Here is a 22,346-nt window from a genome sequence, read left to right as displayed (position 1 = left end):
TCCCACTTTCACCTCAAACATCTGCCCAGACAGGAAAAAAGAGAAGAATATATGGAGGCAGAAGCCTTGTGACTAGAGACTGAGACTCCATGCTACCCGGTGGGGAAAATAACTGTTGCTAGGCCAGGAGTGTTCAGCAGGCAGTGATCCGTGTCAGCAGCCTGGCAGACACACATTCCCCCAGATATACTTTCTTTTGTGTTTTGTCTTCCCCTGCTTCACAGAAGCCAGTTTTGCATGTCATCTGCTGTGCCAAACTGAAGCACTCTCTTCATGCTGACAAATGGTTTCCAAGTTGGGCCAGGACGACACGTCATGTTCCCTGCTCTCTGAAGCTCAGTGCACCGCTGATGGCATCTCTGCACCAGGCAGCATTAGAGCTTGGGTCCTGCTGTTAAATCAGCCCCCATGAAGAGATACCACTAAAAAAGCCAACAGCCGGTCAAGCTCCTGCTTCCCCTCTCTTCCAGTACCACCCCCTAAATTTTCAGTACCAGGTCTAAACCTCTGCATAGGTGGATGATACAGTCTCAAAACTGACCCAACTCCCTCGATGTTAACACTTTAAATTATTAAGGCTTAGTTTTTCTAACACCAATAAATCATTTATATGCGCACATTTAATTAACAATCCAATCAGTAAAAACAACTTAGCATTCACACAGCACGTTTTATCAGAGGAACCAAAGGCATATTACAACATTAATTAAGTGTAACAAATGTCCTGGCGAGGCAGCTAACTATTATCCTACTTTGACACGTGGGGAAACAGAGGCAACACACCCGCTGGATTTGCCCCAGGTTAATCCTGATGTTCACAACGAGGAACTGAAGACAAAAAGCAGGGAGTAATACCATTGAGATTTAGCTCTCTTAATAAGCATTCCTTTTCTGAGCTGTGGTATTTACTTATTTGCTGATGAGAAAGCTGTTCCATCTGCATTTCTCTCCCAAACAGCGTAGGGGTACAAATCACTGCTGTCGAGCACACTAACCCACAACAGTCTGCCAGGTGAGGCTGAATGCACTGCACCCAACATGCTCTCTGCCTGTGGGTTCTGAAGAACACGTCATGGCCCTTCCTATCCCATAGCTCACACCCATGCACACTTGGTATGCAGGGCACTTGCTTTGTAGGACACAGACCTACACCAGTTCCTGCTGCTTCCCATGCACTCTGACCACTCCTCCAAGGTATCCCCTCAAAGCAAAAGCAGAAGAACAATTAATGCATTACAGACATGGATGGTGGCAATCAACGCAGGAGAACGGGTTAACACTAAAAGATGTCAGGAATGATGAAGAGATCCACGCTGAGTCAGGCTGGCTGGGTCAGCAAGAGGGGAACATTTTGGCAAAATCTCACGGAATGGCTGATGGACTGAGGAAATCAATTTATTTAAAACTGATAACAGATTCATACTCTGCCACCATTCATTTTGGACGGCTTGCCTGTCAAACCTTCAGGGGCAATAGGCTGTCACTTGCTGTCTGTTTGGACAATACTCAGCAAATTGGGTCTCGTACCGATCATAGCTTCTTTGCACTGTGCTAATGAAAGTCACCTCCACCTTCGCCTGATGCGGACGGGAAAAAAAAAGCTCACATTAAGACAACCACATTCTGACAGTTAATTTGCAAGCTTTAACTGTAATAACGTCCCTTTTGAAGTGAAATCCCAACCCCCAAACCCTGATGCTACAGCAACAGCACAGGAGCTATGACAGCTACTGCACAGTCTGTGTGGCAGCAGTGTGCTGCTACGCTGTGCTGGTGGCAGTGCCAGGTGGGGAGACGGGGCACTGGAAAACTCCAAGCTTCTTGCTGATTGAAGAATGCAATCTGTAACACCTGACTTCTGCTACGTGGAGGTTTAGGGGCAGCGGTGACTCAAAACACACACTTCAGCATCTCTCTCCACATCCAAGACAACTTTGAAGGCTCAGAACGTACATTAAGATCCTCATCATTTTGTTGATGGGTCTTGGAATAATACTGCGTAAGGACCCAACTGCTCTGACACCTGTGAAACACACTGACTAACTGAACGAAGAGATATAATTTTTTCATGGCTGCACTGAAACACAGAGCCTTCACTTCTCCTTAAGCCAGGAGTGGGGTTTTTAACAGCAACTGGAACAAAACCAAGGGTCTAATTGTCAACACAGAAGATGCTGTCTGCAGGCCCAAAATGAGAGCATACCTAAGATACCATACCTCTAGCTAACACTGCATGAAGAGAAGATGGAGGTTTAGGCATCTGTGTGACAAGCAGAGCTACAAGCAAGGGTCAGGGAAGTGAGACACAACAGGAGAACAAAAGCATCTGACCCCCATAGGTTGCTTCCATTCAAAGGGCTGCAGCAGCATGGTGGTAGGGGGTACCAAGAGGGAGGGGTACCTGCCTGTAAGACAGATCGACTTGTAGCTGTCTAACCACTATAGGAAATATAAAAATATATACACACGGCCTTTTTTCCCTATTAAAGCAGGAGAAAATACATAAACCAAGATGCAACTCTGAACACAAGTGTTTGAACATAACAGTTTTTGGCAGAGTGGGAAGAGGTGTGTCAGAAAAAGCTAGGGGAGATCTCAGGGAAAGGCACAAGGCCAAAGCCCTGTGAAGCACCCTAGAACATGGTATGGCTTTGGTGTGCCACAAATGAAATCACCAGAACCTGGTGAGAAAAAAGGAACAAACCGTTTCTCGCAGAGAAAATGTTAATGTTAGCATGCATACGAGCTTCATGAAATTATCCCTATGCTAATGCTATTTATAACATACACCTATTTGAGGAAGAGGACTTTGATTTAATGAATACAAGTTTAATTAAAGTAAAACAGCAGTTTCCATTAATCTTGAAACAATTCACAACCTGCTGCTCTCCTTCAACATTCAATATAGCTAATGGTATAAACAGACCAAGTGCAGTGCTACATACCTGAAGCCTCCTGCAATGCAGACAAGGCAGTGCAAGTTTTACCGTATCATGTTGTCTTCCCTAGTCTCCAAAAACGGGAAGCTCTCTCTCCTGAAAATGTTGTTCTTCTAAGTGCTCCAGATGGAATGAGCAAATATTTTCATTGGTTGCATTGTATGAACACATAAGAAAATTAATAGGAGATAATACATTGATAAACTCGAGATTGGCAATAGAAATGGCTACAGGCCTCTAACCGTTTTCTTCTTCAGTGTTCTGTTTTGGTGCTACAGGGTAAGCATGGATGGGGCTGGAGCAGCTGAGCAGGGAGTTCTCCCCCAGCCAGAGACACTTCCTTGCTCATCCATGGCCAAGAAGAGGGCTGGAGTCAGACTGGCTTGGCGCCAGCGTGGTCTCTGTAAATCCTTATCAGTATGAGCACATGCAAAGGTGGCTCAACTGGACAACTTGAGCTGGGTCACATTAGCAAGGCTGGGAGGCAGAGTGCTATCTTCCACTTGGAAACTAAACGAAATCTTGGAATTGCTGAAGGAAGGTATGGTGCAGCCCACACAGCATTTTTGCAAGCGAGTTTTCAAAGGCAGGCCACACTGCAAAATATCAGCTTTGATTACCAAATGGTACTGCTGGTACTGAAAGACAGTACAGTAAATTGAATTTTAATAAGGAGTAAAGCTCTGACACTGAAGGTGAAGAACTTCATTAAACAAAACCATACATTGTACAGATGATACATAGGAGGTTGTTTCTCTAATATCCTTCTGCTGATGCTTTCTCTATTGTATTCATCTGAGGGAGAAGCGAGCAGGAAGAGATGATGGCTATGCCTTAGGTATTGAGAATGATGAGAGCTCAGCTTTATAGCTTTAGTGCAGTAAGTGCAAAGCACGACATCTTCCCTACTTAGTTCTGCAGAATGAACTATTCAAAAGGTAATAATGAACTGCACATCATCTAAAGGACTCAATTGCGCTCCTCTGCTTCTCTCTCTGATCCCATCCATCTAAAACGCCCCAGAATCCAGAAGGACAGGTGAAACCAGCAACAGAAATGCATCTGAGAGATCAGAAATCACCGGGTCATTCAACTGTAGAAAAGCACCTAAGCTTTCAAAACTACGAGAATGCAAAATTAACAGCCTACCAAAAACTGAGATTGAAGTCAGAAGAAAAAGGGAGGACGTCCTTAGACAAGTTCATTGATTGTGAGAAGAAAAAACAACCCAATCTCTGCGCACAATCCTTACAGCCAGAGAGAAAATTCCCATTCTTTCTTTCAGCTCTCTGTAACTCAGTCACCTCTGGAGGGATACCAGGAGGTAGCCCCCGAATTCTAATTGCATTTGCTATTATACTAATCATGTGGATTTCAATGGGTAAAATCAGTGGGACTCACATACCAGGTATTCTCCACAATACTAGATGAGAAGTCATCCGAAAATCTTGATGGGCTTTTTTTGTCTGAGGTCTTTAAATAATTCAAAGAGGAGTTGTCAAGCTGAATCTGCAAAGCTCCCTTGACTTTGTACTTGCACTATTAGTCTGACTGCCTATTGTTTACAAAGACAAAAGGGAAAACATTACTGCATCATACGCCCAGAGAGAGGGGAGTCAAGGACTAGAAGGACAAGGGCTACCAGTGGAGAAGTCATAAGATCCAGATGGCAAAGCAAAGCACGCAATAGGTGAGACCCAGATGCACCAGCAAAACAGCGAGAGAAAGTTCCCGGTTCAGTTGTGCTCTAAATAAGCAGTGCTAGCAGTTTCACGTACAATATCATGTCATTCTTTAAAAAAGGAAAACCCCAAATGCAAATGGTAACTTTAATTAGTTAGCAATTAAAAGCACAACTTTTCAGCTGTACAGCTGCAGCCACCTCTTCCAGATCTGTCTCACTTCTGCAGACAGTGACAGGAACCAGGCAGTAGGCCAGCACTTAATAATCATCCGAAACCCCGGAGAGAGCAATTTCATCCTCCTCGCTTTTCCTTTCAGTCTGTGGGCTCTCCGGGCAGACAAACGTGGCAAGTTCAGCTGAAGATTCCCTAGGTCCCATCTGGGGACTCCAGCAACGACTGCAATGGCTCCTGGCATCCTAGGGAGCTCTCGTGCTCCAAAGTGCCTCTTAGGTATACATATCCATATATATTTTAAACGACTCAGGGATGTGAACAGCTTTGATGGGGTTTTGCACAGTCATTTCCAATCACAAGTGAAAGCCTGGCTTGCAGCAAATTACTGCTTCATGAAGCAGCAGGAAGAATTGAGAGGGAAGAGAAGCCTAGGAGCCCTGTCCCATGCCTGTGCATCTCTCCAGAGGGAATTAATCACTTCCACCTATAAACCAAATGAGGACATTAAAAAAAAAAGGGCAATAGCTACGATTATAATCTTGCTTTAAACTAGAGGGCTAGCCTAGCTCTAAGCAATTACACACAGCTTTGGGTTGCCCAATGGCCCTTTCCATGCTGCGGAACGAGCTGGCAGCAGAACAAGCTGTCCCCGCGCATTTTGGCATAAAACATGTATGGAGGGGAACGATCCAGTTTAGTTGGCTCTCCTAAAGCAGACAGAGACCTCCACTTTACTCTAGGAAGACTGCAAGAGTGGACAAAACACTTGTTTTGCCCACCACCGGTCCCAACTGGTCCCAACAGCTTCCAGTCCCATTTTGTGATTAAGACAGACTTCTATTAGAGTCTTTTATCTCAAGCTTCTGACCGTATCCAATCCTAAATGAAACATGAAATGAAACATGATTGGAAAGCATGCAAATAAGCTGTTGGAAAAAGGATTCAAATACTAGAAAAATATCACAAAGTGGGAAAGCCTAACTCGGAAGGTCAGAATCACTCTGGCCACAAGAAAGAGGCTGCACAAAGCACAGGAATAACAGCACTCAGCAACGCCCTGAAGACTCTTTCTTAGTCTTTCTTATTCACTAGGTGACTGCTAGCTAGCAGGAGTGCCTGAAGCCGCAGTGCCTTTAATAAGCCCCTAAATCTCCTGGCCTTGACTACCCTCCTAAACTACAGGGAGCAGCGTGCCAGCAGCGTGCTGCCTGCCAGCGTCCTTACAGCAAGGCCATTAAACAACAAGCTGCTGGGTTTTTTTTTTTGTTGTTGGATGTGGTACATGCATCTCATATGAGTACTACCAGATCCCGAATGCTCCTGATCACAAACCATTCTCAGCTGGGAGTCCTGAAATGAAGAGATGGAATATGGAGTTCACGCATCCCAGCCCGAAAACCCTTGAGAATTAGATGCTTCAACCTGTTCTTGGGCCTCCAAAAGGGGCAAATGAGCCTCTAGATATCATCACTGTGTTCTATAACTGGAGATTTAAGACAAGCTACAGACTCTACACACTTCTTGCTGAAAAAGAGGAGCTACAGAAGGCATTAATTCTTAAAAGTTACAACAACTGTAGTACAAAAACACTCAGAAAACATTTTTCTTTCCAAAGAGGCAGCAAATGAAGCAGCAGCGTCCTCCTTCACGTGGTGCACATCACAAGCAGCTCACAGGCCCGTGATTTCTTAGCACTGCAAGACTGTAAAAGGATTTCGATAAAGTGGGTAATGTTCTACATCACTGTTTAAGGACAATTCAATCACCCTCTGGATTAAGCCTTGCTCCCGATTAATCTTAACAGAGAGCAATGAATAGGAAATCCAGGTCCCAGGAACGGGGGAGATTTTATCTTTAAACCCAATTCACAAGCAAAATCACCTCTCTTACAATGGATAATTCTACTACTGTTCAAGTTATTTTCACACAGTGGGTATAAAAATTATCTCCAGATATCTCAAATTGAAAGGAGTGATTTTTACACACTGTCTTTCTGAACACACGCGCAGATTAACAAAACTGTATCAAAAAGAGGAGCTCAGCTACCAAGAAATCCATTAAGCCACCAACGACACTAATAGCAGCAAGGACATTTAAAAGGATTCAAGCATATAAAGAAAAAATTGTATTACATACTACTGGAATTACAGGAGTGACTGAGCCCCTGGTGCTGGGACGCACAGTACCTCTGATTTTATATCCTTCAGCAACGTAAGTAGGGGGCTACACACCTGAGCTGTGCTGATGAGAGGAGACAGCAAATGCTTCCGGCATTTGATCAGTTATATTTCATTTTTTTTAACCTAATCTGCTTCCTCCTCCCTCTATTACTGCCTTTTAAATACTCTTTCTGCAGAGATGCTGCTGCTTGCTCATCCCTTCATGTGCATCACGGCTCTGGAGCGGGTACCTGCTGCTTCCTCACGGGCTGCTGGAACCTGAGAGCAACTCAGAGCAGAGATGGGAAGAAATATAGGACCAAGTACAGTCAATCTGAAGATAACAACTGTTCTGTGCCAGGACTAAGCACAACTTATTTCCTGTCACAGCAAAACTACGTGCTCTGCTACATCATCAGCAGAAAGACAGCTCCTGCAAAGAGTTCATGATCATCGCCCGCCCTAGCTACTGCATCCAGGGAGGAAATAAATGATACAGGAAGAAACGGCCTCCAAAAAGCCACACGCAGCACACACACAGGGTAAGGGACAGAGACAACGCGGCTCAGCGTGCAACAGGTTCATTACTTCATCCCCTTTTATTTATAGTGAGAGGGACTCCAATTCCACATCTACGTGTTATCTGAAATTAATACAGGAGCCCCTGCCTGGCTGAGAACAAACTTGTCAACATCATAAAACCACTTTCAACCTGCTCGTAAAGGAGAATGGAAGCCTTAAGAGCCTGCACAAACACGAGCTATCACCTGTTCTGCAGTGGGGAGGGAGCTATAATTCCAGTTCAGAATGACTATCAAAAGCTGAGAATTGTGCTGTGGGCTTACAAGGAGGCAGCCCTGGTCCCACCTGTATGTTCAGCCTGCTCTGCTCCTGGGGAAAGCAAGGAGCATCATTCTGAGAGCCACAGGATGACTGCAGAGGTCCGTTCCAGGATACTGGGAAAGTTGCTGCCAGACAGCTGCATCTCCTCACCCCGTCACCGTACACCTATCCAAACATTTATCTAAAAGAAATCTTTAGAGCAGTATTTTTCTTATACAAACATCTGAGCATCAGCAGAGCGATTTTCACAGCGTGACTCTGCTCACTCTTTGTAAGGTAAATACATCCCCTCGCATCTTGAAACAAAGCCACCCTGTGCATTCCCAATGCAGGCTGCAGCACCAGAACAAAAGTTCCACAAGCTGCTAACTCCTGCTTTACTTCACATTTTCAAAGAGTTTCCAAGAGTTTAAATTTCTCCTTTTGCATTGTCAAGTCAAGCAAGAACCTAACGAATACAGAAAGCCTACAGAGAGATGAATTCTTTTGTACTAAATAAGGACATTTGTATTTCACTTCCAGCTCATTTTCTCTTTTTTTCAAACTGCTGCTGGCTCAAATTCATCCCTTCAAATGCTGGAGCTAACGTGCATGTTCTAAACCAAGGCACATACAGAAGCACCATTAACCTCCTACTTTAATCAAGGATATTTCGCTCTAAACGATCACAGCTTTCCACGAGCACATACTTCTCAGACAAGACAGGCTTTTCATCATGCTGTGGTCAGGAGAACAAACTTGGCCAGAGAAGCCTGCTTGGTAGAAACATTTTTTCCTGGAAGAACAAGGGCTCAGATAATCAAATTGATCAACCAGGAAACAAGAGAGGAAAAATAATCATGTATGCTGCTTTACGCTGGAGGCTTGGCTGAGGATGTGGAGTCCCTGTTAGTGGGGTAGTATAAAGAGATGCAGCTTCTCCTCCTCCTGCTGCAATTAATTTATAATGCTATCTGCAGATTACAGGTAAGAGGAATTATTATTATTACTTCTTTTTTTCCCTTTAAGTGGATCTGAACCAATCTTTCCTCCTTGTACATGCAATATTGCTTATCTTCCCTCCAGAATCTCTCATTATTAGAAGTGGAAAACAATGCAGTTCTATCTGCCTGCTCCCCAGGCTGCACCTCTTAATATTCATTTCAGACATCCTAAATAAATCTAGAAAATCCAACGCTGCAGCAAACAGCTTACTTTTCTACAGCTTTAGCGACTAGGTAAGAGCTCAGGAAGTGATGGCGATGGGCACTAACGTAAGAGAGGTACAACTGCTTGAAGACCTCCCCTGCAGAATTCAGAGTGCCTCGTGTAAGGATGAGCATAGCCCTGTGGAGCTGCACAACCTTCACTAACAGCACCACTCCCATCTACAAGGTATCCATTAACTTACTAAGCGTAATTTTCCAGCTGTACTGGATTCTCTTCCTCAGGCAAGGCTGATTAGTATAATTCTGTATGTACTCTACATACAATAATTACACGGTCTAATTACACAGCCAGGCAGTTGGATTCATTGCTGGGGTGACCACTGCATGCAGGTAGCTCGCTCATCTGCCCTCAGTGAGAATTAGGCTGGGACAACAGCAGAAAGAAAAGTAGTCTTATTTCAGTAGGTTAGAGATTAATTCATTCCTGAGTTGGTAGGAACCCAATAAGTACCATCGAGTCCAACTCCTGGCTCCACAAAGGACCACACAAAATTCAAACCCTATGTCTGAGGGAGATGCATCAATCCTTTTTGCTGGTGGAAAACCAGCACCACAAAGGCCTTAATTCTTCCTCTACCAGCAGGCGATGTGATTGACACTGAGCTGGTCACACACTGCAAGGTTTTTAGGGTTTTTGCTATTGATAATGGAAGTGCAAAAAGCATAAGGAAACCTTCAGAACAGTTGTTCCAAAGCCAAGCAGTAACTGTTACTGTAGAGACCTACATAAAGCAAAGCTTTTGCAGACAAAACCACCTGTGCATAAATGCTTCCACTTCCCTTTCACCCAGAGATTAAATCATCTGATCAAAATCTTGTGCCAGGAAGAAAAAAAAAATCATTTCATATTTTTTCCACTTCATTTGGACTCCGTAAAACATTAAATCCTTGCCAGTACAAATGCTTAATTGGGAGCACCAGAGCAAAAGGTTGGTGCAGCTTATGAACTGCAACAACGGAACGGCGGTGACCTGGCAGAACTCACCATCAGCAGGTGTGCCAGAGAATGAGAAAAAGAGTACCCTGAGGTTGCTTTGACTGAAGCAGTGGCACTTGTTAAAGGGGGTGAGGTTATAAAACCACCTTCCAGCAGCAGTGAGAGAGGAACACCAGCAGTGAGGTTTCAGACACCCTCGGTGCAGGAACTGCGCTGCTCCACTGAAGCTGGTTTCAAAGGCAGTGGTGAGCCCAGTGCCAAGGGCTGCTCACAACCTGCTCTGAAACCAGGCTCTTCCTTTAGTGCTGAGATGGGAACTTGACCCCTGCAGTTCCCATCGTAAATGGGAGATGCTTCACTAAACACGGACTGACTGCTGCCTAGCTTGCTGAGAACTGGCTGAAGGAGTCACATCTCACTTCGTGCCAATCAGAGACTTCAAAGTAGATGGCACTTCCATAACAAAAGCCAGATGAACTGAACAGGGGAAAGGGTAACAGTGGTTGCTCAGGTAGTCTTCATGACAAATTTGGAGAGGAGAGCAGCTTTTGTCAGAGCTTGAGATCAGTCAATACAGTAGGTATATTCCAGCTCTGGTACCTACACACCTCCTCTGTTTCATGCCAACAGTGACTTACAGAATTCAGCGTACAGAGATGAGAAGGGGGGCAGCAGCACTATTTAAAAAAATAATAAAAAAAATAAGGATAGGCCTTCCTATCCAAACTCTGCGAGTTCAGAAAGCAAGCCTAACATCTTTAAGCCCTAGTGCCATAGAGGGTGAAAACCTCATGAGGCTGAGCTCTCTCACAAAGACAAGAACGAGAACAAGCCTGGCAAAAGAGAAGCCTACAACTCACTGTAAGTAGGTTTCTAGGCACCATCTGACCAACCAACCAACCAACACCTCTATCAGTCATTGGATTCAGTGTCTTGACAGCTCAGCAGGACATCTATCAGACTTCAGGCCAAGGGTCCAACAGCAGCACTGCAGAGGACTGGTGAAGAAGAAAAGAAGTCATATAGACACCTAATTTGAAAAGCAAATGTGTGAATCTGCTCTTATTTTCCCTTCACGGAACACACAAGGGTACCCCCGAGCTATACTGTTATATAAGTAATTTTCTATCATGTGGCACTCTTTGGGATACAGCTTATGTGAAGGGCCACGCAAATCCATACTGCTACCTCTCAGCTCATGCCCTGCAGCATTACGGTACAGCAGGGAACTAAAGATGGAGTTGGGAACGAAGGCAAGGTTACAGCTGAACTCCTGACTTTGGCTCATCTGTTATAAAACTCAGACCTGAATAAAGAACTTGTGTTTACAAAAGCAACAGAGGCCCGACAGGAGAGAAACAGCCACTTACAAGTATAATGACAGCTGCACAGAGACTTCTTTGCTTCCTCAGCTCACGGTGTGTACCATACCAATGCAATTGCTGATTGCATTGGGATGCTCTTGTTTTTTTAAAACCTAGGAAACAACAAGAGCCTGCTTAGACCTCTGCTTACACCAGCAGTGAACTGCAATCCATTATCTGTACAGCTGCACCATCGGGATCAGCTTCTGGACTGTGGTGCCAACAGTGTTACGCTGACCGCTGTGTCATTCACTGCTCTAGGAAACAGATGACTCTAATAAGGAGGACCTCAGTCCCACCTGCATGGAGCTTCTGGTGGCATTAGAAGAGATGCATCGGTAAGCAAACATCAGCTGCGGAAGTTTGGGGGGTGTAAGTGCTGCCTTCATTCAGGAAATATGAACAACTTTGATCTGCCTTCGCTTCCAAAAACCATCGGCCCCGTGGCAATACTCTGTGATTATGCAGGCAAAAAAGATGCACACCTCACCTTGCGGAAGGAGAGAGAAATTGAGTTTGCAAATGTAAACGTAAAGCTAACAAAGGAAAACCAAGCCACCTACACTTCTTGGAGAGGCTATTCTTAAAATAGAAGCTCGAATGATATCAGAGTGCTGCAGTACCACAGGGGACCTGAACTTCCAGGGCTGAACAAAAGCGACAGGCTCACCCCCTCTGCTCACACCAACAGCAGCTCTGCATCTAGAGAAGCAAGAGTTAACGTATGCGTTATGCACCTGCTGGCGGGCTATGCTGAGCCCTGAGACAGCAAAACAAAGGGTGCAATGCATCTTTTTTTCCTCTGAAATGCCCCTGAAACCCTCCATCCCTGCCCACATTGGGAGGCAGCTCGGGGAGCATCCCGCAGCCAGGGAGAGGGAGTAAGAAAAGCATTTACCAATATTTGTCTTCTTGTACAAAAGATTCACACTTAAACACTCTCTCCTAAAGCCTATCATTTGCATAATCGCATTACCAACATGGTCTTTCACACAGAGTGAAGTGTCAAAATACTGCAATTTCACTATAGTTCATGAAACATTAATAATAGAGTATGATGTCTTTCCCCCATGAAGTTCTCTGTGGTTGGACTTGAAGCCTCCCGATAAGGAGTAAAATACTGTTACAGTAACCTGAGCAGTTTTTCAGAATTGATTCCCTTTAGTCAAACAAAAAACAGAGCCCAGAAATGAGCATTTGAAGAGATGTGGGTATGAGAGAATATGAGCACGTACAAAACGAAAGGAGCACGCACACTGAACTTGTGACTTCTTTTTGTCTGCAAGGTTGAAATTACTCTGCACGCAAAAACAGTTTTCAAGCAGCATACAAAACAATATATACCGTGTGTGTGTTGGTATGCATAAGTAATATGATAAGATCTGGAGAAAAAAAAATCAAGCATGCATGATGTACGGTGTTATCTTGCAATGTTCTGGGTATTTAATGAAAACCAGAGATTCCCAAGCAAGTAAAGGAGGAAAAGACATGAAAAAGATAGAAGAGAAATAAAACATGTTTACAATCTAAGACTGGAAAGCGTGAAGCTGCTAAGTAAAGAAGTCAAAAACTTCTTGTTGAAAGCATTGCCAAAGGCCAGGGAGAAGAGGAGGACTTGCAGAGAGGAAGGGGAAGCCATCACAGCTCCCAGCTTCACAGCACACATGCTGCAGGGCTTAGGCAAGTTCCACTGACTGGAGGAAAATCTTTGAAGATTTTTGGGGGGGGGGGCAGGAAAGGAAAGAAAAAAATAGAAATCTGATCAAAGCTTTATCTCCTTGCTTTTCTTAAAAGCTGATCGTTCTCAGCTTGCCATAAACGGCTGTGCATTTCAATCACGAGGGAGAACACGAAGAATGCATCCCCAGGATACTGCATCTCCAGCATACTGCAATGCTACAGCAGAGAACGACCTGCAAGAACACCAGGTTGGAGATGCTGCATGGCAGTGCTGCGGGCCAGCTTCTGTGGAGCTCATCCCAGGTTTGAGAGAGAAGGGATGAGACAGTGAGCACCCCTACATGGCCATCCCTATCTGGGTGGGGGGAGGCGAGGACAGGTTGGGTCTGGCCATCTCAGACAGGTGTTTTGCTCCTAAGCTTTAGCTAAATTCCTGATTACATCTTAACTGTCACCTGAGCAACAAGATGAGGATGCTGCAAAAACAAGCAAACCTCAGTGAAAGTGTGAGGACAATTCTCAGCAATTTTGAGGCTTTAAACTTTTCAGAAGCGAAGTGGAACAACAAAAAAACATGAAGTCTTATTCTTGTTCCTTCCCTTCCCATCATTCCCACTGAAATTACCACCTCAAGTTACAAGAGCTGTAGCTGCACTCAACACAAGTTACTCAAGAATGATACTGAATAAGCTCTTGGTTTTTTGGGAATGACAAAGGAGGTTTCATTTCTAGTGTTCATAAGTCATCCAAATTAATTAGTGCTTTAAAACAGCAATGAATCACTTCCCAAAATAATTTGTATTGGCTAAATTAAATCCAGTGAAGGGAGCCAATTTGCTGATTGTAAATTATCAGAGGCCCTGACTAGTTTGTGTGTACATTGTGTACTGTTTATTAGGCTACTGGGAAACAAAGGATGGCTACTTTTCATCACTGAACAAGATTACAGCCCTATTAAATGACCGGCTTATTGTGAAATAATTATGGGTTTCTATTTACAGAATTCAAGCCAGACATCATTAGATACAAAGCTGAGAGTCGAGAGGAGGGGAACAAACAAATGGAGGAAAAGCTTGCTTTCTGAAGAGCTGCACCAAAATCCACCTGAAGGGAATATTTCCATCTTCATAGATTAACGAAAAGAAGTACAGAGATGCAAAACTAATTATGTAAATGCTTCTGTCATATGACAGTGCCTGAAGGCAGCTTGAAGCCTGAGTCCCTCAGCCTGCTCCTCCCTGTTGCTGCTGGACTATTGTCTCAAGACCCCCCTAAATCCAGATGCCTTCTGAAGAGTGCCAACAAGGTGAGAAGATGCACACCAGCATCTCCCACGTCACGCAGAGGGGATGGATTCACAGTGCTGCTGCTCTTCCACCTGCTGTGGTCCTCCCAAACCACCCAGCACACACACACATCCATAAGTCAGGCTTTACCTAAGCTAATTTACATGACATTTTCCTGCTCATATCTTTATCTCCTTACTGGTATCAAAACCTTAACATTTCTGCTTGAGAAACCTTTCCCCAGCTAACCTGCTTATCAGCAGTAATGAATACTCATGCAAACAGGTACAAAATTAAATGGCTTCTTTACAGTGATTATGATAGATTGAGCCACGCTTAATCTACATAATCAAATTGCTTCTGTGTTCAGCAGTAATACCTTTTTGCTGTCCTGGGAGCAGGTTCAGCATTGGTTTCTCTTTTGACAGCTTCTGAGAAATGCTAACTGCAGATGAGAAAGGGGCTAGCTGAGATGCAATCATTTAACACAGATGTGTGAGGCACGCCCTGAACCCTGCAATATAGGAAACCAGGCCCAAACGAACGGTGCTCCCTTTAGGGAACGAGAAAACATCACGTCTTTAGTCTGCTTGGATGCTAATGAAATAAAAAGATGTTTTTAGTCATTTCAAGACCAGATTTGGGTTTCAAATGAAGTGAGCTAAATCTTGCCAAGGTGCCAGAAATAGAGGCTGTATTACAAAAAGTAGAAGAGGTTCAGGTTGGATATTAGGAAAAACTTCTCCAAAAGAGCGGTGGGGCACTGGCACAGCTGCCCAGGTGGTGGTGGGGTCACTGTCCCTGGAGGTGTTACAGAGCCATGCAGATGTGGCACTGAAAGATGTGGGCAGTTGGACATGGTGGGGTGGGCCTGGAGACCTGGAGGGGTCTTTTCCAACCTTCATTATTCTATGATTCACCAACATATCAAGTCACTTGGGCCAAACATTTCCTGGAGCCTTCTCTGTTCTAGAGGAAAAAAAGTGAGAAATGGCATTCCTCACCACGTACAAAAAAGTGCCTTTAAAAATAAAAAACAACACCCAAAAAACCCACTTACTTATATTGAAAATGAAGCACCAAGAGAAGCATGAAGGCTTGCTTCCTCAAGTACACGCTGAAACATTTGTTCTTTTTGAATAGTCTAACAGAAACATTAGCCTACAAGCTAGTACTCATTTCTAAACATTACCTAAGAGCTGAAAAAGTGAATAAGCCTTATGCAAAATGCTAATAAGCACTTACAGAGAACAATTTCTCTAACTCGTTATGGCTTTGACACACGTGGAGAAAACACATTGCCTGGACCTGTGCAGCTGGAGAAGTGACAGCTGTAGCAAACAGATCTCTGCATCGTCTTAAGCAAGGGAAGACCAAGGAAGGGGGAGAAAAAAAGAGATACGTTCTGGCAAGGGCTGCTGGCACAGCTTGACTTTGGCTCAGGAAGAAGGAAAAGCTTGAGTTACACGAAAATAGATTTAGGAAAGAATCAATGACATTTCATCTGAAAGTCTTAGCTTAAGTTTTAATTAGGATCCAAGATTTTGCACTGAACTGCATGAAGCAAAGGAATACACGTACTGATGCTCCCCGAGATAACTGACAGATCTGAAACTTACCCATCTCATCTCAAAAGGTTAATTAAAGAACAATCCTTGAGAGCAACACCGTAGGGAAACAGAAAAGAGTCTGCTCCACCTGGGAGTCCTGGGGAAAAGCTGGCAGGCAGCGCCCGCACCCCCACCTGGAAAGCTCCAGTTTGCAAACTGAAATCAGTGCACAGTGACCACTGCCATGGAGACCCAAAATGATTTTGAACTGGCCCAGCAAGACATCGAGAAGAGCACAGAGCTTGCCCACAGCGCTCGCTACGGCTCCTGGGCAAGTGCTGCAGTCCGGGCTGTGCTCTGTGCTTTGACGCTCCCCAGCAGAGCACAAAACGATCGCCACCAGCAGCCAAAGGCAGGGGTGGTAACTCTTATAATTAGGAAACTAAGGGAGAGTGAGTCACCCAGGATCAAAGCCTGCAATTAACCTAGAAACAGGCACTAGGTTCCCCAGTGCCCATACACACTGACTGTGCTGCAAAGCGAAGGACTGCTCTCATGCCGGCATCATTAAGAAACACGCCAGCTTTTAGGGAGCCTATATACAAAGCTCATTTGAAAATTTTATGCCAATTTAAGAGGCATCATCAAAAAGGAGAATAAAAGTTTCATCACTTGAACAAGACTTTGTGGATGTAAGTGACCTTTGGCTGTGCAGTAATTTAATTTACTGGGAACACGAGCAAAGTCTCAATTAGGGCTGAGAGGACCACTGCACCACCGGAAGAGGAAAAGAAGCGTGTGGATGCAGGGCTGGAGAGCACTTCACCTCTTCGGGAGGCTGCAGGGATGGCACAAGGCAGCAGTGAGGCTTCCTGGCCAAAGCTAGCACAGTTGCTTGCTCGGCATGTAAAGCAGGATGGCAAATGCAGCAAAAAGAAGTGAAATACTGAAGCAAAACGCTCAGCTCTCAGACCACAGGCAGTTTTTTGCTGCTTTCTTTACAAACTGAAGCCAGGTGCTGTGGCTGTCATGGGAGACGTTGAAATTTGGTAGAAGCCCAGGAAAAAGCAGAGGAATGGTAGAGAATAAAATCAGGACGGTGACAGATTCTGAATGCTGCTTAACAAAGGGAAGCTTCAGTGTTATTTGGTACAATCCTTATGGGCCCAATTTAACTGTTACATTTTAAAACTCCTATATTTTCTCATGTTTTCATCGCACAGAATTTTTTGTTCCTGTTATGGAGAATTGTTTGACAGCCCATGGTGACCCCTCAAAAGTTTCTCAGTGGCTTGAACAGAAGGTTTGCCAGAATAAGGCACAGTACATCAGAGACAGAGAAGGCTGATAAGGATGGACAGCAACAGAAATAATCCAAGAGGTGGGACCACTGCCAGTGTGCTGCCTGTAGGAAAGCTGCACAGCAAGTGGGGAGGACGGCCCAACAGAGAAATACTGCAGTAAAGAAAGTTAAGGAAAGGGTGTCTACAGATGCACAGAGGTTTCTGCAGCATGTTTTAATACAGTAGAAACAGGAAATTACACAACTTCCTATAGTAACTCTTCATTTGAGACATGACATGACAAACACCCTGAAACTCCACAGCCAGAAAAGCGTTAGCAACCCTACACCACTCAGTCTCATGTCCACAGCTCAGACTGAAACCACCCACTTTTTGCTTTTGAACTGAAAAGCAATCTTTCATTTCAGATACTTGTGGTGTTTTTCCCCCTTGTTTTGTTTTTTTGACTTAAAAGCATTCATCTGAAATAAGCTTATGCCAGTGACAATTGAATCATAGCAGTTTCTTCATACTGAAACAGAATTGGTAGATGCTACCCTTCTAAAATGTTATCTTTGGAAATGCAATGTCTAGAAACATCAATTAGGCAACATTCCACTTCAGCTACTTGATTGACTGTGTTTAGGATGAGATCCTCTCCTCCTTCTCCCAAAAAAACAGTTAAGTATCTGATCTGCAAACACTTGCACAGAAGAGTCACTCACTCAAGTTCTTTATGCAAGGTTTTCAAGGACACTCAGAATTTAAAAGCAGCATTCTTGGGTCTCCAAAGCTTCCCAACACCTAAAGAATGCTCAAAAACGTGGATTCAGGTCTGCTTGCTGCATCAGTACATGCTTTAAGTATATGAACTGCCTGACACTGATGTACTCATTGAAGTAACTGCAGCCAGGGCTCACCTCTTTTATATATTTACTCATCCACACAAGGGGCACACATTTCAAATAGCAAGCCACGTATACAGGGTAATGTTTAAATCAGAGTACATAGAGAGTATGTGTAAGTGCCTTCATTAAAGCAATACTTCCTCTAACGCACACACACACACACAGTTGAATGCCAGAAGTATAGTGCTGCTTTTAGGATTTCAGTTACAAAAGTAAAGGTATTCACAGCCACGGGTGCAAAACATCAGGCCACAGCAGCTTCTTGTCCCCCAGCATCCTCTCCCTGCAGCTCACAGCACTTCAGTCATCCCGCAGTCTTCACTTTCTTATAGCAGGCCTGCAACACCCATGAACAGGGAAATACCAAGCGCAACCAAACCCTCAGCAATGCCACTTGCTGTGAAATCAGGAGGCATCCTTTCAGCACCCTGCTGTGTGAGTGAGCAGAAAGCTTACCCCATCTGGTAGTGCCCTCCAGCAGACAGCACTCACAAATTCATTTGTGTCATCTTCCTTCCGGTCCTTGTCCAGGACGCTCTTGACTGTATCAAACTTGAATGTCAGGAGTGTTTTTGAGAGGCCCTTATAGTATAGGTAAAGGGAATTATTTTCGCTTCCTAGAAATGAAAAATACAGAAGATTATGTTCTGGAAGCAGACAAAAAAAATACCATTTCTTAGCTCTTTTATTCTTTCAAGAGATGACATTTCCTCCCAGTAGTTGTCATCATGCTTGTGGTGCCTTGGCAACTGGGCATGCCCCACAGCAAACTTTCACAACACTTAAAAACAGAACAGGCTTTATTACAAAACAACTGCAGTATGCAGTGCATTTGTAAAATAAACCAGACCCCAATTTTTCTCCAGAACTTAGGGTCAAGCCTTTTGAGTATGGCATCTACACTAGCATGTGGAATGCCTGTTCAGTGTCACAGCTGTGAGACAGGTAGCACTGTCACACATTTGCTTGCAGTAATCGAATATGACAGTAGGGTCCATGGAGGTTTAAGTGAGAGAAACTAGTCAGTGAGTAGGCTTTATTTAAAATCCACCCCAATTTCTGCCTTACAAGCTATGGAGAGATCAGAGAACACATGCTAAGGTCCCTGCAGTGCTGGAGCAGTTATTCCACTCATCTTAGACATAGCAGCCTGTCAATGCTTTCGCACCAAGACCTGGGGATTTGCAGAGGTTCAACAGTCCAAAAGGCAGCAAAAAGACAGAACGGACCCAAGGAATAATTGCTTAAGGATGAGTTAGTCTTCTGAAAGTTGTTCATGATGAGGGAGTCACTGCTTCACCATGCAGAACGCTGCACTAAGTGACAAGTATGTGACCCACTCACATGGTCTAGGCAGCTAACCTTCCGAAGAAAAATGCAGGAAGATGCATCAGTTGATAAATTTGAAGGGCGTATGTCGTATCAACACCAACTATGTTAATAAGCAGGTTTTGGTGGCAGCAAGTCGTACACAAAGACCTCATCTCAAATGAAAGGAAACCAAGTAGTAGTTCCTTAGGTCAAGCTGCTTACGTCATTCCCAGGGAAGCTCAAGACAATCCTCTATTAAGAAGTCCATGCAACTAAATGGCACACTGCTGGTGTGCTTCGCAAATGAAGAGGCAGGAGCCCCAAGGAGTGCCACCAGCACTGGTGAGGGCAGCTGCTCTACTCACCACAGGCAATGTAGTCTCCGTTGGACGCCAGCCCTACAAAATTCTTCTCATTGATGTGGCCCTTGAAGGAGCGCAAGCAGTGAGGTTTCCCCACGTTCCACAGCTTCAGCTGGCTGTCTGTTGACCTGAAAACAATACTTGAAGTTACAATGCTGCCGTATGGCAGGTAATCCTTGCTTGAAGCACTGCTCCCAAGCACCCTACTTGCAGTGTTGATGTGGGAAGTCTTAGTGCGCTCGCAGAGATATATCCCACTTTCAATCACTTGCAACCCAGCCTGAGCCTGGGAAAGTATCTGTTCTTTTTAAAAGCCTGTCAAAATGTTTGAATAAAATACTTCCTCACAGTATTACTCTTCCTCTCTCCCATCAATTGCTGAGTCCTCCACTGAACTGTACAGCCTGTGGGACATCACTGCCTCCTCCAAATCCTTGCAGATCTGGGACACGATTTTTTTTTTCAACTTCTACAGCACAGAGGAAGTCTGTTCCTTCCTGCCTGCTTGCTGAAATTCTCATTCATGTCTTTACAGAATTCAAGGCAGTCTCCTCCCCTCTGGCTGCCTTGAAAGCACGATGTTCTCCTCCTGCCCAATACCAAGCAGCAGCACATAGAAAGCTATGGGGGTTCAGCGTTACTACTTGCATTAAATTCATGTGGATTTCTCTTGTGTAATTGAGACTGCCTAGACATAAATCTCAAACTTTCACTGTTTTCACCTTGACAGCAAAGCTAAACATTACTTTTAGAAATATACAACTCTATAGGGATAAAATCAAAACCAGTGTTTTGCATTGTTCCCCCACTTGTAAACATACCCGTCTTCAAAATGCTTTTCTATTCACTGTGAGCAAAGCTTCCTCTTGGCAAGAGCAAGGTGCTGCAGGTAGACTTCTTAGGCCGGCAGAGCTCAAGCAAACCAGGAAGATCCCAGATCTCAGGGCTAATTCATTCCCTCAGAGCTGATGGGACTCGAGCCTCTCTCACCTGCCAGGATTTATTGTCTATCCAGGCTCCGATGTCCCAGCACTCCCTGACTTATGGCTGTGAGCACATCAACAGCTCCTGATGCGGAAGGGATTGGAGCCCAGTTAGCCCACCCTCGAGAAAACAGATAGAGCTGTTCTGATCTTAAATTTGAAAGAGAATGGGAGTAGGACCTGTCATCTGGCTGAGATGGAAGAGAGGGGAGGCTGGTACAGGCTGCGTCACCCAAACTTACTGCTTTTCAAATATTGGGAGTTGGAAGGAAAAAAAACCCCACTCACAATATCCATCAAATATTCCCAACGTAACATATTAGTCCAATGTCACATTTGCCTAAAAATATAGCGTGAGAGAGATGCACCTCGTGCTCTACTGCAAAAGCCTTATCTCAGCCCTCAATGACAGCTGGAATGACAAAGGAGAGATAAGGGAGCTGCAGCAAGATTTGTTAGTCATATGTAATAACAGCACGAGGTCAGATCCCAACGAAGGTATGAACCGTATCTCCAACACTGTGACTTGAGCAGAAGTGCTATCCTAGTCCTGGTCTTGACCAGGGAGGCCTAAAAGAGAGCATTCGGTTTCCCTAGCTACAATGCAGCTCACTCTCCCTTCCATTCTACTCACCATCAGAGCAATGCAAAGAAAAGGGAAAAACATATATACTACTGTTTGGGGTTTTTTTTTTTTTGTCTTTGTTGTTTTTTTCATTGTTGTTTGTTTTTGCCTTTTTTTTTATTGCCCAGAAGTACAAGGACATTGCCTTCTTTACTATTAGGATAGCAGTATTATTTTTAAAACGGCACTTTTTAAAGCTTCAGAGTTGCCTGGAAACTAAAAATTTCAGAAGGCAGAGTGAAGCAGCAGAAGAATAATCCCTGGTCTACAAGCTGTCAGGTTCCTGTGACAGCTTCTGCTATTAGCTAACCCATCAAGACAGCCTCATGTATAGAGGCACTTAACCTCCGTGTTTTAGTAACATACATTCTAGATCTTCATTAAAATAAAAACACTTCACATTAAAAGCATTCAATTACTAATAGGTTAACAATATGCTATCACACTCTAGCCATTTTTTCACTCTTTAGGACAAGTGTGTCATACAAGATGATGGTTACCTGCCACTGTGCCACAAGGATAGGAACAGGCCATTGATCCTTCTGCTGTGACACTGCTCTTCTGGTTTCATACCCTCTCCAAAAAAATATCATGGATGTGCTGCTCTGGTAAATCTGCCTCTCTGTAAATCAGCACTGCAATCAATGTGTTGTGCTAAATACCAGGCAGTTCTGAACATTCTCGAGGTCAAAACCTAACTCTACAGGGCACAGTAAATCAATGCAATCTATAAAACAGCTTTAGCTAGAAATCTAAAGAATCTGAATAAACAAATATTTTTTTTTTCTTTAAAGGAATTAGCACTTGGCTTTTGGAAGTCACTACTGCTGACTCCCTAGTTTGCAAAATTAAGACATCTATTCTCTCTGACGCTCTCTTTTGTTCACACAGGAAGATAGGTGAACCCTCGAGTTAGCTCCCTCATCCTCTTATTGCCTGTCTAATTCCAACAGCTCTATCGATATTCCTCCCAGGGCTCAGGGATAACTACTCTCAACTGGACAGCTCAAGTAGGACAGGGCTGTTTTATCCCATGGCATCCTATGCAT

At 44.2% G+C, this 22,346-nt stretch overlaps 1 protein-coding gene and 1 non-coding gene across 9 annotated transcripts in view; both read right to left on the bottom strand.

Annotated features, from left to right (window-relative positions):
* The window catches only part of RFWD2 (ring finger and WD repeat domain 2), a 128,177-nt gene that overhangs the window by 11,993 nt on the left and 93,838 nt on the right, over window positions 1-22,346 (bottom strand). For 4 of the 8 annotated variants that reach the window (XR_003076415.3, XR_003076417.3, XR_005861885.2 and 1 more), the window contains 3 exons: window positions 19,693-19,817; window positions 18,473-18,633; window positions 11,316-11,422 (listed from right to left, as the gene is read on the bottom strand). Coding sequence is in view for 2 of the 8 variants with exons in the window: in XM_015290523.4 (XP_015146009.1) it covers window positions 18,473-18,633; window positions 19,693-19,817 (286 nt within the window). In the remaining 6 variants the exon portion in view is untranslated. Of the gene's footprint in view, window positions 1-4,344; window positions 10,944-11,315; window positions 11,423-18,472; window positions 18,634-19,692; window positions 19,818-22,346 lie in introns of all 8 variants that reach the window. The other 4 variants (XR_005861884.2, XM_015290523.4, XM_040704881.2 and 1 more) reach the window with 2 other exon arrangements.
* Window positions 5,468-5,600, bottom strand: LOC112532958. The gene has a single exon (XR_003076595.1). It is a non-coding gene; the product is annotated as a small Cajal body-specific RNA 3 (non-coding RNA).

This window comes from Gallus gallus, chromosome 8, assembly GCF_016699485.2.
Source record: "Gallus gallus isolate bGalGal1 chromosome 8, bGalGal1.mat.broiler.GRCg7b, whole genome shotgun sequence".
Lineage (NCBI taxonomy): Eukaryota > Metazoa > Chordata > Aves > Galliformes > Phasianidae > Gallus > Gallus gallus.
The sequence above is the reverse complement of the archived record's forward strand: the minus strand, read 5'-3'. Positions and strand labels throughout refer to the sequence as shown.